This window comes from Entelurus aequoreus, linkage group LG01 (genome assembly GCF_033978785.1).
Source record: "Entelurus aequoreus isolate RoL-2023_Sb linkage group LG01, RoL_Eaeq_v1.1, whole genome shotgun sequence".
In the NCBI taxonomy this organism is placed as follows: Eukaryota; Metazoa; Chordata; class Actinopteri; order Syngnathiformes; family Syngnathidae; genus Entelurus; species Entelurus aequoreus.
Window position 1 is genome coordinate 19083059 of NC_084731.1, and position 15361 is coordinate 19098419.

General features: G+C 39.3%; 1 protein-coding gene across 3 annotated transcripts in view; it reads left to right on the forward strand.

Moving 5' to 3' along the window:
* Nucleotides 1–15361, forward strand: part of slc41a1 (solute carrier family 41 member 1) — a 123311-nt gene that overhangs the window by 92705 nt on the left and 15245 nt on the right. For all 3 annotated transcript variants that reach the window (XM_062045262.1, XM_062045269.1, XM_062045253.1), the window contains 3 exons: nt 9660–9731; nt 11538–11682; nt 12748–12894. In XM_062045262.1, the coding sequence (XP_061901246.1) occupies nt 9660–9731; nt 11538–11682; nt 12748–12894 (364 nt within the window). The remainder of the gene's footprint in view (nt 1–9659; nt 9732–11537; nt 11683–12747; nt 12895–15361) is intronic.

The following is a 15361-nucleotide window of genomic DNA, read 5'->3' on the forward strand; positions in this document are numbered from 1 at the left end:
TTATAATCCGGTGCGCCCTATGGTCCGGAAAATACGGTATACTATTTTTTTACCAGGCCTGATGCCCTCATAAAGTTTTAATGCAAGTTAAGGCATGCAAAAATGCGAAGAAACACACTGAATAATGTAATAACTACAGTCCTGGAGTCCTTCAAACCACTCTCAAATACAACAAACAGCATAAAAACATAACAGTCCAAACTTTAAATGTTCTGGCTGCTTCTTTGCGTTTAGAGGTTTGGAAGTCTGGGATACCCCCAATGCTCCATACCCATATTTGACTATTTCTTATCAGTTGCACATAAACCTTCTTATCAGCGTGCCTAGCAGTTTGCCCTCTTTGAGCAGTCGTATGAATGCTGGGGTATGAGGCCTCCATCCACACGTGTGTTTACATGGCCCTGATAGCCTTGTGTGCTGTCATGCTCCGTCTCTCTGTCCACTACTTCCACTCATACACGCTGCTACACACTGACAAAACCTTAACACGTGACTGTTGAAATGGTCACACTGCAAAAAGTCAGTGTTCAAAAACAAGAAAAAATAACACAAAAATTAAGGGGTATTTTACTTGAACTAAGCAGAATTATCTGCCAATAGAACAAGAAAATTTGGCTTGTCAAGACTTTCCAAAACAAGTAAAATTAGCTAACCTCAATGAACCCAAAAATACCTTAAAATAAGTATATTACTAATAACAAGTGCACTTTTCTTGGTAGAAAAAAAAAAGACCTTTTTGCTCAATATGTTGAAAAATATTCTTAAATTAAGCAAATGCTAGTGCCATTATCTTGACAAAATGATATGCGCTCGGCATTACATTTCTTGAAACCAGCAAACTTAAACTAAAAACTAATTTATTGTTCTTAATGGAAAGGCAACAAGGCAACCGCTTGTTACTCTCGGGGTCTACTAGCCGCTCAGGCAAATCGTATGGTTTAAAAAATGCGTTTTTCCATCGACAACATGACATCATCGCGCCAAGTGCGTGCTCTTTCAGTCAATTAGCGCGCATATATACAGCCCGGCCCCCGACCAAATTTTTTTTTATTGTAATTTTGAGGAATTTACCTGAATGTGCATGAACTATTTCTGTTAAAAAATTGTTAGAAATGTCATTTGTTAAATGTTTAAATATTAACTCTCAGTTTACTGTACTGTGCCAACTGTACTACTATATGAGTACGTATTTTCTATTGTTTCATTGAAAATAAAACAGCAAAGTCCATTTGGCCGTCATCTGATTTAATTATGAGACACAATTGTGTCAAAATCCTGATTTTTTTTTTTCATGCTTGAAATAAGAAATTATTACCGTATTTTCCGCACTATAAAGCGCACCGGATTATAAGGCGCACCTTCAATGGCCTATTTTAAAACTTTGTTCATGTATAAGGTGCACCGCATTATAAGGCGCATAGAATAGACACTACAGTAGAGGCTGGCGTTACGTTATGCATCCCGTAGTTGCAAGACCTGTTGTGGCTCAATATTGGTCCATATATAAGGCGCACCGGATTATAAGGCGCATTGCTTTTGAGAAAATTGGAGGTTTTTATGTGCACCTTATAGTGCGGAAAATACGGTACTTTAAAAAAGTAGTTTTATACTTGTGAGTGTTGATGACATACTTGCCAACCCTCCTGTTTTTAGCGGGAGAATCCCGGTATTCAGCGCCTCTCCCGACAACCTCCCGGCAGAGATTTTCTCCCGACAAACTCCCGGTATTCAGCCGGAGCTGGAGGCCACGCCCCCTCCAGCTCAATGCGGACCTGAGACTGAGTGGGGACAGCCTGTTCTCACGTCCGCTTTCCCACAATATAAACAGCTTGCCTGCCCAATGACGTCATAACATCTAGGGCTTTTAGAGAGTAGAGTGCACAACTGCGCACACAACAAGGAGACGAATCAGAAGAACGAGGAAATTACAGACATGGCGACGCCGTCGACGAGCAAGATGAAGAAATACGCTTGCAAGTTCCAAAACGAATGGAAACAAGAATTTCAGTTCATCCAGGACAGTTTGAAGGGGAAGGTGTATGTTGCCTGTAAAATTTGTAGAACAGACTTCTCCATTGAACACGGTGGCCGAAATGATATACTCATCATGAACGGAGAAGTTCAACAGGACAATACTGCCATCTAATGGATAGCCACCGGAACACTGAAATTCAAGGTTTTTTTTTCTTTTCTATATAAATAAAATAAATATATATATAGCTAGAATTCACTGAAAGTCAAGTATTTCATACATATATATATATATATATATATATATATACATATATATATATATATATATATATATATATATATATATATATATATATATATATATATATATATATATATATATAAAATATATATGAAATACTCGAGTTGGTGAATTCTAGCTGTAAATAACCACGCCCCCCCAGCCCCGACCAAGCCCCCCCCACCTCCCGATATTGGAGGTCTCAAGGTTGGCAAGTATGGTTGATGACACAGCTTTGCAACACTTGATATTCTAGTTTCAAGCATGTTTTACTCAAAATAGGTCATCAAATCTCAGCAACAAGCTGTAATATCTTACTGAGATCATTTAGGACCAAAACCCTTAAAACAAGTAAAACACTCTAACATAAAATCTGCTTAGTGAGAAGAATTATCTAATCAGACAGAAAATAAGCAAATATCACCCTTATTTGAGATATTAAATCTTCTTAGATTTCAGTTTTTGCAGTGCATCCATTCAAACATGAAGTTTTAGTAGCATGTGCTCACTTGGCTCTGACATACGACGCCTTTTAAAACCAACCAAAACAAGCCAACAGACATTTCACCCCCTTTTTTTTTTCCCCCTACTTCAGCCTATTGCCATAGTGGTGTGGTGGTTAGCGCCGTCACCTCTCAGCAGGAAGGTTTTGGGTTCAAACCTGCCCGCTGGGGCCTTTCAGAGTGGAGTTTACATGTTCTCGATGTGCCTGCATGGGTTCTCTATTTCTCCCACAGACCATAAACATGCAAGTTATTGCAGGTTGGTTGGACTCTCAAATGCTTGCAGTTGTAAATATGTGTCTGTGTATGTCCCTCCTGCCTAGTCAATGAGATAGGCGCCATCTTCCCATGGCCATATCATTTCTAAATGATTTAAAATAATGTACTTAATGATCTGCATCGTAAACAAATGCTGCCATTTTACAACGGGACTCTCTGGCTATCAGTCATCAGCCTGTGAGACCAGTGATCGCATTAATTGACTTTTTATTCTCACTGGTCTTTATTATGTCATGCATGTACTGCAGAGTAGTGACCACTGATTTTATTTCCGATCTGATACCAAGTGAAATTCAAGATGGTATTGGCGATACTGATACTGTTTGCAAATATACCTAGCATCTCTGTAAAAACTTTGAAAGGTTTTGTATGAAACCCAAAACCAGTGAAGTTGGCACGTGTAAACGGTAAATAAAAACAGAATACAATGATTTGCAAATCCTTTTCAACCTATATTCAATTGAATAGACTGCAAAGACAAGATATTTAACGTTCGAACTGGAAAACGTTGTTATTTTTTGCAAATATTAGCTCATTTGGAATTTGATGCCTGCAACATGTTTCAAAAAAGCTAGCACCAGTGGCAAAAAAGACTGAGAAAGTTGAGGTATGCTCATCAAACACTTATTTGGAACATCCCACAGGTGAACAGGCTAATTGGGAACAGGTGGGTGCCATGAGTGGGTATAAAGGCAGCTTCCATGAAATGCTCAGTCATTGACAAACAAGGATGTGGCGAGGGTCACCACTTTGTCAACAAATGCGTTTAAGAACATTTCTCAACGAGCTATTGCAAGGAATTTTAGGATTTCCCCATCTACGGTCCGTAATATCATCAAAAGGTTCAAAGAATCTGGAGAAATCACTGCACGTAAGCAGCAAGGCTGAAAACCAACATCGAATGCCCGTGCCCTTCGATCCCTCAGGCGGTACTGCAAAACCGACATCAGTGTGTAAAGGATATCACCACATTTGCAAAGCATTCTATTCTGTTTTTATTTACGATTTATACAACATGCCAACTTCACTGGTTTTGGGGTTTGTATTTTTGAATAATACCATGTTTCTTTAAAAAAAAAACAGTAAAAATGTATGAAAAAATGAGCAAAAAATCAGAATGTAGTGAGAAAAACCTGAACATTTTAAACTAATAATTAATAATAATATACTTAGTCACCTATGACACAAAGTTTTGTCTTTAAATATATACAAGCATTATATATATTTAAGCATTTATTTTAAAATCTATATTAAAATGGCTCCCCTCATAGTTGACTTTTCAGTATGCTGCCCTTGGTGAAAAAAGTTTCGACACTCCGGATCTAAAATATGAGAAGCTCTCAAAATAAAAAATAAAATATACAATGAAGTGTATTTATATAGTGCTTTTTCTCTAGAGACTCAAGGCATTTTACATAGTGAAACACATTATCTACATCTTTACGTTACATTTAAACCAGTGTGGAACTGGGAGCAGGTGGGTAAAAGTGTCTTGCCCAACGGCACAACGGCAGTGACTAAGATGGTAGAAGCGGGGATCGAACCTGCAACCCTCAAGTTGCTAGCACGGCTAGCAACACACAAATTTGAAAACATTTTGAAGATCTCAAATATAAAATACACTTAAAGGCCTACTGAAAGCCACTACTACCGACCACGCAGTCTGATAGTTTATATATCAATGATGAAATCTTAACATTGCAACACATGCCAATACGGCCGGGTTAACTTATAAAGTGCAATTTTAAAATTCCCGCCACACTTCCGGTTGAAAAACTCCTTTGGATATGATTTATGCGTGTGACGTCACAAAAGCAACGAAAGTGGTTGGACCCCATCGGACCCGATAGAAAAGCCTCTTGTTTTCTTCGACAAAATTCCCCAGTATTCTGGACATCTGTGTTGGTGAATCTTTTGCAATTTGTTTAATGAACAATGGAGGCTGCAAAGAAGAACGTTGTAGGTGGGATCGATCGGTGTCTTAGCGGCTAAGTACAATACTTACAGCAACACAACAAGGACTACTTACCCTGATAGCAGACGCCTAGCCGATGCTTGCCGCCAAACCCACGGATGAAGTCCTTCGTCGCGCCGTTGATCGCTGGAATGCAGGTGAGCACGGCTGTTGATGGGAAGATGAGGGCTGGCTGGCGTAGGTGGAGCGCTAATGTTTTATCATAGTTCTGTGAGGTCCGGTTGCTAAGTTGCTAAATTAGCCTTAGCGTCGTTAGCAACAGTATTTTTAAGCCTTACCAGGCTGAGAATTTTTAACCGTGTAGTTACATGTACATGGTTTAATAGTATTGTTGGTCTTCTGTCTATCCTTCCAGTCAGGGGTTTATTTATTTTGTTTCTATCTTCATTTGAGAACGATGCTATCACGTTAGCTCAGTAGCTAAGTGTGTCACCGATGTATTGTCTTGGAGATAAAAGTCACTTTAAATGTCCATTTCGCGTGCTCGACTCTCATTTTCAAGAGGATATAGTATCCGAGGTGGTTTAAAATACAAATCCGTGATCCACAATAGAAAAAGGAGAGTGTGGAATCCAATGAGCCAGCTTGTACCTAAGTTACGGTCAGAGCGAAAAAAGATACGTCCATCACTGCCTCTCAAGTCCTTCACTGTAACATTCCTCATCTACGAATCTTTCATCCTCGCTCAAATTAATGGGGTAATCGTCACTTTCTCGGTCCGAATCTCTCTCGCTCCATTGTAAACAATGGGGAATTGTGAGGAATACTAGCTCCTGTGACGTCACGCTACTTCCGGTACAGGCAAGGCTTTTTTTTTATCAGCGAGCAAAAGTTGCGAACTTTATCGTCGATTTTCTCTACTAAATCCTTTCAGCAAAAATATGGCAATATCGCGAAATGATCAAGTATGACACATAGAATGGATCTGCTATTCCCGTTTAAATAAAAAAAAATCATTTCAGTAGGCCTTTAAAATATAAACAAATTATACTAACTAGTGAATTAATTTGAAAGATTACAGCAACCATAGCAAGCACTGTTAAATGTGTGACATTGTTTTCATACAGGCAGAATTGTTGACACTTTTGTTTTTACACAATCGTATTATTGTTTGTATTTTATATTTATATGGGGAGAAAAACTACAGTAAAAAGTAAAAAAAAGAGCTAAAACATCAGTATGTAATGAGAAAAAGCTGAAATGTTCTAACGAGGGTTGTACGGTATACGGGTACTAATATAGTACCGCGATACTAATGATACATATTTGGTACTATGCCGCCTCTAAAAAGTACTGTTCCCCCACCCCCCTTTATTTGTTTAACGGGCATGACTGCGAGTCGTCACGTCGTGACATTGCTGGTTGTACGAGCAGAGGAGCATGTTCGGCAGCGCACAATCACAGAGTACTTACCAACAGACACAGTGTGTAGACAGAAAAGGGAGAACGGACGCATTTTGGCATAAAAACTAACGATAAAGGTGAAGTTATAACACTGAAACGCCCTCAGGAAGAGGTGCTTTAAGACATGGCTAGCTAGTTAGCGGCTAACGTCCAGCCGCAGTCTGCCGTGTTTTAGCTACTTCTAAACCACTAATCCTCTCCTCCATGGCGACAAATAAAGTGAGTTTCTTACAAGTATCATCCCTGCAGGACGAGGAATAGCTAAACATGCTTCATTACACACCTTAGCTCAACGGCGTCAAAATGTAAACAAACGCCATGGGTGGATCGACACCTAACATCCACTGTAATGATACCAAGTACAGGAGCGCATCTAGTCGATACTACTATGATTACATCTATATTTTTTAGCATCACAAAATCTTTTTTCGTTCTTTTTTATTTATATTATGTTTATAAACTCAGGAAATAATACAAAATAATAGAAGGGAAAATGACACAATATGTTACTGCATACGTCAGCAGACTAAATTAGGAGCCTTTGTTTGCTTACTTACTGATAAAAGAAAAGTTTTCTCGTATGTTCACTATTTTATTTAAGGACAAAATTGCAATAAGAAACATATATTTAATTTACCCTAAGATTTTTGGTTAAAGCCAATAATGCCATTTTTGTGGTCCCCTTTATTTAGAAAAGTATCAAAAGACATTTTATATATTTGTATATTGTAGAGATGTCCGATAATATCGGACTTCCAATATTATCGGCTGATAAATGCTTTAAAATGTAATATCGGAAATTATCGGTATCGGTTTCAAAAAGTAAAATGTGTGACTTTTTAAAACGCCGCTGTGTACACGGACGTAGGTAGAAGTACAGAGCGCCAATAAACCTTAAAGGCACTGCCTTTGCGTGCCGGCCCAATCACATAATATCTACGGCTTTTCACACACACAAGTGAATGCAATGCATACTTGGTCAACAGCCATACAGGTCACATTGAGGGTGGCCGTATAAACAACTTTAACACTGTTACAAATATGCGCCACACTGTGAACCCACACCAAACAAGAATGACAAACACATTTCGGGAGAACATCCGCACCATGACACAACATAAACACAACACAGAACAAATACCCAGAACCCCTTGCAGCACTAACTCTTCCGGGACGCTACAATATACACCCCCTGCTACCTCCTACCCCGCCCACCTCAACCTCCTCATGCTCTCTCAGGGAGAGCATGTCCCAAATTCCAAGCTGCTGTTTTGAGGAATGTTAAAAAAATAATGCCCTTTGTGACTTCAATAATAATTAAAGCTGCAAGCAGCGTTGGTCGGGCCCGCATATTTGGCAGGTGCTAGTCCTAAGTGGTCAGTGTATGAAATCTAGCTCTAAGTCAGACCTACATAGAGGTTTTTGTTTCATGTCTCTACGATATTCGTACTGGGAGTTAGAGGAAGTTGTGTCTGTGTTTTTTTCCTAGGTGCTGCAGCACAGTGGTTCATTGAAGGCTCGTAAAATCAAAACCGTAGCACTTATCCAAACTCTTTGAGTATCCTTCCATCAGAAGGGTTCAATCTCTCTCCTGTAGTAGAGTGAAGCCCAAATGACAAACGCGCTCGGAGGATATAATGTTTGATGTTTGGTGACCGTTTTTTACAAAAATTTAGTTTTGAAGGGGAGATTGCAAACTTCCTGTTGGTTTTTGCTGAAGGATGTCAAGCAGTTTTGTCTGTGTTTTCCTCTGAGGAGCAGTTTTGTCTCTGTTTTATTCAAAAATTGCGCTAGAGCGCAATATTGAATTTTGGGGTTCGTTTTTTTTATTAGATCGCAATTTCCACCAGTCCTGATGTGTGTGAAAAGTTTGGTGAGTTTTGAAGTATTCTAAAGGGGTCAAATTACAGTTCAAATAGGCAAAAATGAGTGTTTTTAGTACAATTTTGTCTTGAAGGGGGATTTGCCAACTTCCTGTTGGTTTTTGCCCGAGGATGTTAAATTATGAAATGTAGGTCTAAGTGAGACTTAAATAGAGGTTTTTGTTTCATGTCTCTACGACCTTCCTAGTGGGAGTTACAGGCAGTTTGTTTTGTGTTTCTTCCTAGGGGGCGCTAGAGCGCAATTTTGAGTTTTGGGGCTAGGTTTTTTTATTAGATAGCAATTTTCGCAGGTCCTGATGTGTGTGTCAAATATGGTGACTTTTGAAGCATGTTAAGTGGGTCAAATTAGGGCTCAAAGAGGCGGCGGAAGAAAAAAGAAAGAATAATAATAATAATGATAATAAAACCTTACAAATTCAATAGGTCCTTTCGTCCCATTGCAAAAGGACTCCCTTTGGGATTCCTTTGACAATGGGCCGTGCGGGCCCTAAATATGGCAGTGCCATGTTGGCATTTTTTTTCCATAACTTGAGTTGATTTATTTTGGAAAACCTTGTTACATTGTTTAATGCATCCAGCGGGGCATCACAACAAAATTAGGCATAATGTGTTAATTCCACGACTGTATATATCGGTATCGGTTGATATCGGAATCGGTAATTAAGAGTTGGACACTATCGGAATATTGGATATCGGCAAAAAAGCCATTATCGGACATCTCTAGTATATTGGTATCGGGACAAACCTAGTTCCAATTAATAATTATGAATATACTTAATCCCCTCATCACCTATAATACAAAGCTGACACAATGTCTGTTTTAAGATCTTTTTTTTTAATTAAAAATATCAATATGGCCCCCGCATACTTTGACTTTTCAGAAGGCGGCCCTTGGTGGAAAAAGTTTAGACACCCCTGAACTAAAGTATCGATATTTCAATTTGAGAATCAATATTATAGCACAAAGATCTGGTATCGGTGGTATCGATATTTCAGTATTGATCCACACATCACTACAGCGCGTTTGTGGATGTCTAATTTGTATATAGTACCATTCAGGTGTCTGTGTATGAGGTCTGGAATCATTGAATTGGATACAAAGCAGAACCCTGTTGCCAACACCCTTTATGCTTGACAACATCTGTGTATGTGTGTGTGTGTGTGTGTGTGTGTGTGTGTGTCTGTTTTTTAGTAAAAGAGGCGAGATGAGATGAGTGGACTTGGTCTGGGCGGGGGGGGGAATCAGAGATCAGAGCATCGTTGTGTCGATTACTGAATGTCTTATTGTTCAGGCGGGGCCTAGAGGCAGCAGCACGTCCAAACATGTGATATAACTTTCTGTGTTATGCTCTGTCTTGCAGGCTAATATTGGTCAAATGGACACAAGCAAGGACATGTGGAACATGATCATGGGGAACTTAGCTCTCATCCAGGTACATAAATGCCTCACTTCAATAAATGTGTATGATCTGTTTATGAATGACTCTGTACTGAATAGGTGTACTTTATAGTAGGGCTGGGCGATATGGCCTTTTATTAATATCTCGATATTTTTAGGCCATGTCACGATACACGATATATATCTCCATATTTTGCCTTAGCCTTGAATGAACACTTGATGCATATAATCACAGCAGTATGATGATTCTATGTGTCTACATTAAAACATTCTTCTTCATACTGCGTTAATATATGCTCATTTTAAACTTTCATGCAGAGAGGGAAATCACAACTAAGTCAATTTACCAAAACTGTATTTATTAAACAGTTATTAAGTATCAGATGTCTGCTTATTTTACTGTCATTTATTAAGAATGTTAATTTATGGTTATTAATTGTGAAATGCTGTTAGTAGATTACAGAAATACTCATAAAAATATATATTTTACAGACAGAAAGTTACAGGAATGTACACTTTATCCCATCCGTACATCTCATTGTGCAACATGTGAATGTTTTAAGGGGAACTAAATGTGATCTCTGAAAGGGGTACATATTCTTTCCAAAGTAGGACCCCCACCCGGACCTACAAAATATTTTTTTTGTTATTTTCATTGTAAATTGGGCCAAATCACTTACACTACCGTTCAAAAGTTTGGGGTCACCCAAACAATTTTGTGGAATAGCCTTCATTTCTAAGAACAAGAATAGACTGTCGAGTTTCAGATGAAAGTTCTCTTTTTCTGGCCATTTTGAGCGTTTAATTGACCCCACAAATGTGATGCTCCAGAAACTCAATCTGCTCGAAGGAAGGTCAGTTTTGTAGCTTCTGTAACGAGCTAAACTGTTTTCAGATGTGTGAACATGGTTGCACAAGGGTTTTCTAATCATCAATTAGCCTTCTGAGCCAATGAGCAAACACATTGTACCATTAGAACACTGGAGTGATAGTTTCTGGAAATGGGCCTCTATACACCTATGTAGATATTGCACCAAAAACCAGACATTTGCAGCTAGAATAGTCATTTACCATATTAGCAATGTATAGAGTGTATTTCTTTAAAGTTAAGACTAGTTTAAAGTTATCTTCATTGAAAAGTACAGTGCTTTTCCTTCAAAAAATAAGGACATTTCAATGTGACCCCATACTTTTGAACGGTAGTGTATATCAGAAAATAATCTCATGGAGATTAAAGGGAACATTGCTCAGTGGCTACATTCAGGAAAATCTATTCCGAAGGGCGCGGCACTGGTAAAATCATTGCATTACATCTTAAAAATAAATACTTCAGATTGTTTTCTTTGTTTTACTTGGCCCAAGAATAGAAGAAGCACATTCTGAAAATGTACCTATCACAAATAATCACTAATTATCACTAATCACAAATAATTGTCAGTCTAGTTTTATAGGTTCTCTCTTTTTCATCATTTGGACTATTCAACTGATCGCCCGCAAGTTCAGTATAAAAAAAACTTGTCAGGGACTCACATTTTTGCAGCAGATTCTTAAAAACACCCGAGTGCTGTCATAGAGATGATCTTTGACTAGCTTTTTTGCAGAAGGTCCCTGAGAACAGCAGAGGGCTCCTGTGATTCCGACAAAATAAATAGATCAAATTCAAATGTCCACTAGAGAGGACGCTGATTTTCCGGAATATACAAAATAGGAAGTGAAAGTCTGGCCCGCCGGTCCGTAGCTTTCTGGAATTGTGGTCCTCAGAACAATTTGGTTGAATATCCCTGCTCTACAGCTACTCTATTGAACATGTTGAACGTTTTTTTTGAATGCATGTCTTCAGGTCCAGGCTACCGTGGTGGGGTTTTTGGCCTCCATCGCCGCAGTGATCTTCGGTTGGATTCCAGAGGGTCAATTCCGGCTAAACCACGCCGTGCTGCTTTGTGCCTCCAGTGTAGCTACTGCCTTCATTGCTTCTCTGCTACTAGGTAGAGTACTACCACCCCGCACAGAATGCTCGAGATATTCCGCGTTTCCATTGACTCGGCAGTTCCAAGTTGAGCTGGGCTCTCAACATCACATAACATTTGGAGTAATGATCTCTTAAAAATAGGGATAGGTTCACTGTTCACCGATACAGTACAAATTCCCGGTTCCTAGGAATGGGTATCGTTACTTATGCATGTGTGTTCATGTGGTAAATAATTAATCAATTTAACAACGAACTGATAATGATAACTTTGCTCTCCAGTTGGTATATTTGGATTTCTTACACTTTGGAGTCTCTTTAGCAATAATGCATTAACTTCAGGTCGTCCTTGGTGTGTTGCCATAGTCAGGAAGTATTTTAATGGGATTCAATTGAATGTGCCAGTGTTGTCTTTTGTTGTGCCCTACAAAGAGTTCAGTCTATAGGTCATCAACCCTAATGTAACCTGAGAGCAGTAATTATATCAAATATTGTGCGTGTATTTTCGCCCTCTGATACCCACAAAGCTGTAACCTCAAGGAAAGCACTGGATTAGCAACAAAGTAGCAAGTTAAACTGCGAAATAAATCTCAGGCCCTGTTTACACTGGACACCATATCTGATTTTTTTTGCCCGTTACACGTTTGGATATATGGTAGAGTGCCCATACACAGTGTTGTTTTCTCTATCCTCGTCTGTGTGAGACAGAAGGAGAAGATGAGAAAGAACGGTGTCGCCAAAACAAGTTTGTCGCGGTCAAGAGTTCCCTTTCTATTTCTTTTAATGTCCAGAGACATGGAAAGTGTTACACATTCCATTGGTTCTCTATCGAGCAGGCAAACTGGTCTGTGTATGTCGCTCTTCCTCTTCTGTTGTGGTTCCGGGTCACTTCCTTTTTGTTTTCACTTTACCAAACTGCGCATGCAAGTGATGTAGAGACCACATTGTGGCCACATTGGGCCCTGTGTGCGTTTACACTGAAGTCTGATAAAGATCACATTTGAATTATAATCCGAAAATCAGATTTGGTCCACTTTTAAACGTAATCTTAGATTCCCCCATTCTTGACATCCCTGACCCACAGGTCTCATCATGATTGGTGTGATCATCGCGTCCAGGAAAGTTGGCATCAACCCAGACAACGTGGCCACACCTATTGCTGCTAGCCTGGGAGACCTGATCACCCTGTCCCTGCTGGCTGGCATCTCTACAGGACTGTACAGGGAACTAGGTAACAGTTGTCAAAATACATTTATACAGTATGTGTTATTAAATAATAATTACAATTGACATGGCAAGATGGCTAAGCAATGCTCTTGTCACATTATGTACAAAGGCCATTCCACCGAATCGATGCCATTTGCTTGTTGTAACTCTCAAAATAAACGTAAATCTCTTTTTTTTTTTAACTCTAAATCTGATCAAACATTTAAAGGCCTACTGAAAGCCACTACTACCGACCACGCAGTCTGATAGTTTATATATCAATGATGAAATCTTAACATTGCAACACATGCCAATACGGCCGGGTTAACTTATAAAGTGCAATTTTAAATTTCCCGCGAAACTTCCGGTTGAAAACGTCTATGTATGATGACGTTTGCGCGTGACGTCAATGGTTGAAACGGAAGTATTCGGACACCATTGTATCCCATACAAAAAGCTCTGTTTTCATCGCAAAATTCCACAGTATTCTGGACATCTGTGTTGGTGAATCTTTTGAAATTTGTTTAATGAACAATGGAGACTGCAAAGAAGAAAGCTTGTAGGTGGGATCGGTGTATTAGCGGCTGACTGCAGCAACACAACCAGGAGGACTTTGACTTGGATAGCAGACGCGCTATGCGACGCTAGCCGCCGACCGCATCGATGATCGGGTGAAGTCCTTCGTCGCTCCGTCGATCACTGGAACGCAGGTGAGCACGGGTGTTGATGAGCAGATGAGGGCTGGCTGGCGTAGGTGGATAGCTAATGTTTTTAGCATAGCTCTGGGAGGTCCCGTTGCTAAGTTAGCTTCAATGGCGTCGTTAGCAACAGCATTGTTAAGCTTCGCCAAGCTGGAAAGCATTAACCGTGTAGTTACATGTCCATGGTTTAATAGTATTGTTGATTTTCTGTCTATCCTTCCAGTTAGGGTTTATTTCTTTTGTTTCTATCTGCAGTTAAGCCGGATGCTATCACGTTAGCTCCGTAGCTAAAGTGCTTCGCCGATGTATTGTCGTGGAGATAAAAGTCACTGTGAATGTCCATTTCGCGTTCTTGACTCTCATTTTCAAGAGGATATAGTATCCGAGGTGGTTTAAAATACAAATCCGTGATCCACAATAGAAAAAGGAGAAAGTGTGGAATCCAATGAGCCCTTGTACCTAAGTTATGGTCAGAGTGAAAAAAGATACGTCCTGCACTGCACTCTAGTCCTTCACTCTCACATCCCTCATCCACGAATCTTTCATCCTCGCTCAAATTAATGGGGTAATCGTCGCTTTCTCGGTCCGAATCGCTCTCGCTGCTGGTGTAAACAATGGGGAAATGTGAGGAGCCCTTCAACCTGCGACGTCACGCTACTTCCGGTACAGGCAAGGCTTTTTTTATCAGGGACCAAAAGTTGCGAACTTTATCGTCGATGTTCTCTACTAAATCCTTTCAGCAAAAATATGGCAATATCGCGAAATGATCAAGTATGACACACAGAATGGATCTGCTATCCCCGTTTAAATAAAAAAAATTCATTTCAGTAGGCCTTTAATAAATGACTTAAAATGTTATCTCTAGCTACATTACTCCATTTAAGTACAGAGTTACTAAGCCAGAGATTACTCATTTGAGTTACAGTACTGAAAGTAACAATAGTGAATTGTTGGCAAAGGGCTGGACTCTCTCCCAATTCTTGTTGCCCCCCGACTCAAGGCCCGTAGGTTGGAGTTTAACCAAGTTGATTAGAGGGTACCAGGCACGTTCTCAGTTGGTTATTTATGCCTCATATAACGTACACTTATTCAGCCTGTTGTTCACTATTCTTTATTTATTTTAAATTGCCTTTCAAATGTCTATTCTTGGTGTTAGCTTTTATCAAATACATTTCCCCCAAAAATGCGACTTATACTCCAGTGCGACTTATATATGTTTTTTTCCTTCTTTATTATGCATTTTTGGCCGGTGCGACTTATACTCCGGAGCGACTTATATTCCGAAAAATCCGGGACTTGATTAATGTGGTGATTTTTGTGATTAATCACAAGGTAACTCTTTATTTTTGACAGCCCTAAAATAAATGCGACAAATGCGATATTTTTGCACATGTAATCAGATCATTGTGCAAAAATAATTTTTCAGTTCATTTTTTTTGTATATTTATACATTTCATCTCGATTTAGGACACTGACTCGATGGACTGGCCCACATATGATAACATTCTAAACAATTACCTACACTGACAAATGGTATTTGAAAATGCTCTTTATAGACAAGGTGTGTCCATTTAAGTAAGACCTTTAAATACCGGGCGTCATCTTTGTTAAGTCACATTTCTCTTTTGTTGAATTCATTAGCGTGACACTGCTGTGTGCATGCTGGTGTGATGTCACAATAGGAATATATACAGAACAGTAGCCGGATCAAAGTTTACCTTTCCAAACAAAAACCAAGACTCCCGCTAAGTGAATGTATGTCTAAGATATGAAATGATGCGGGAACTAAGC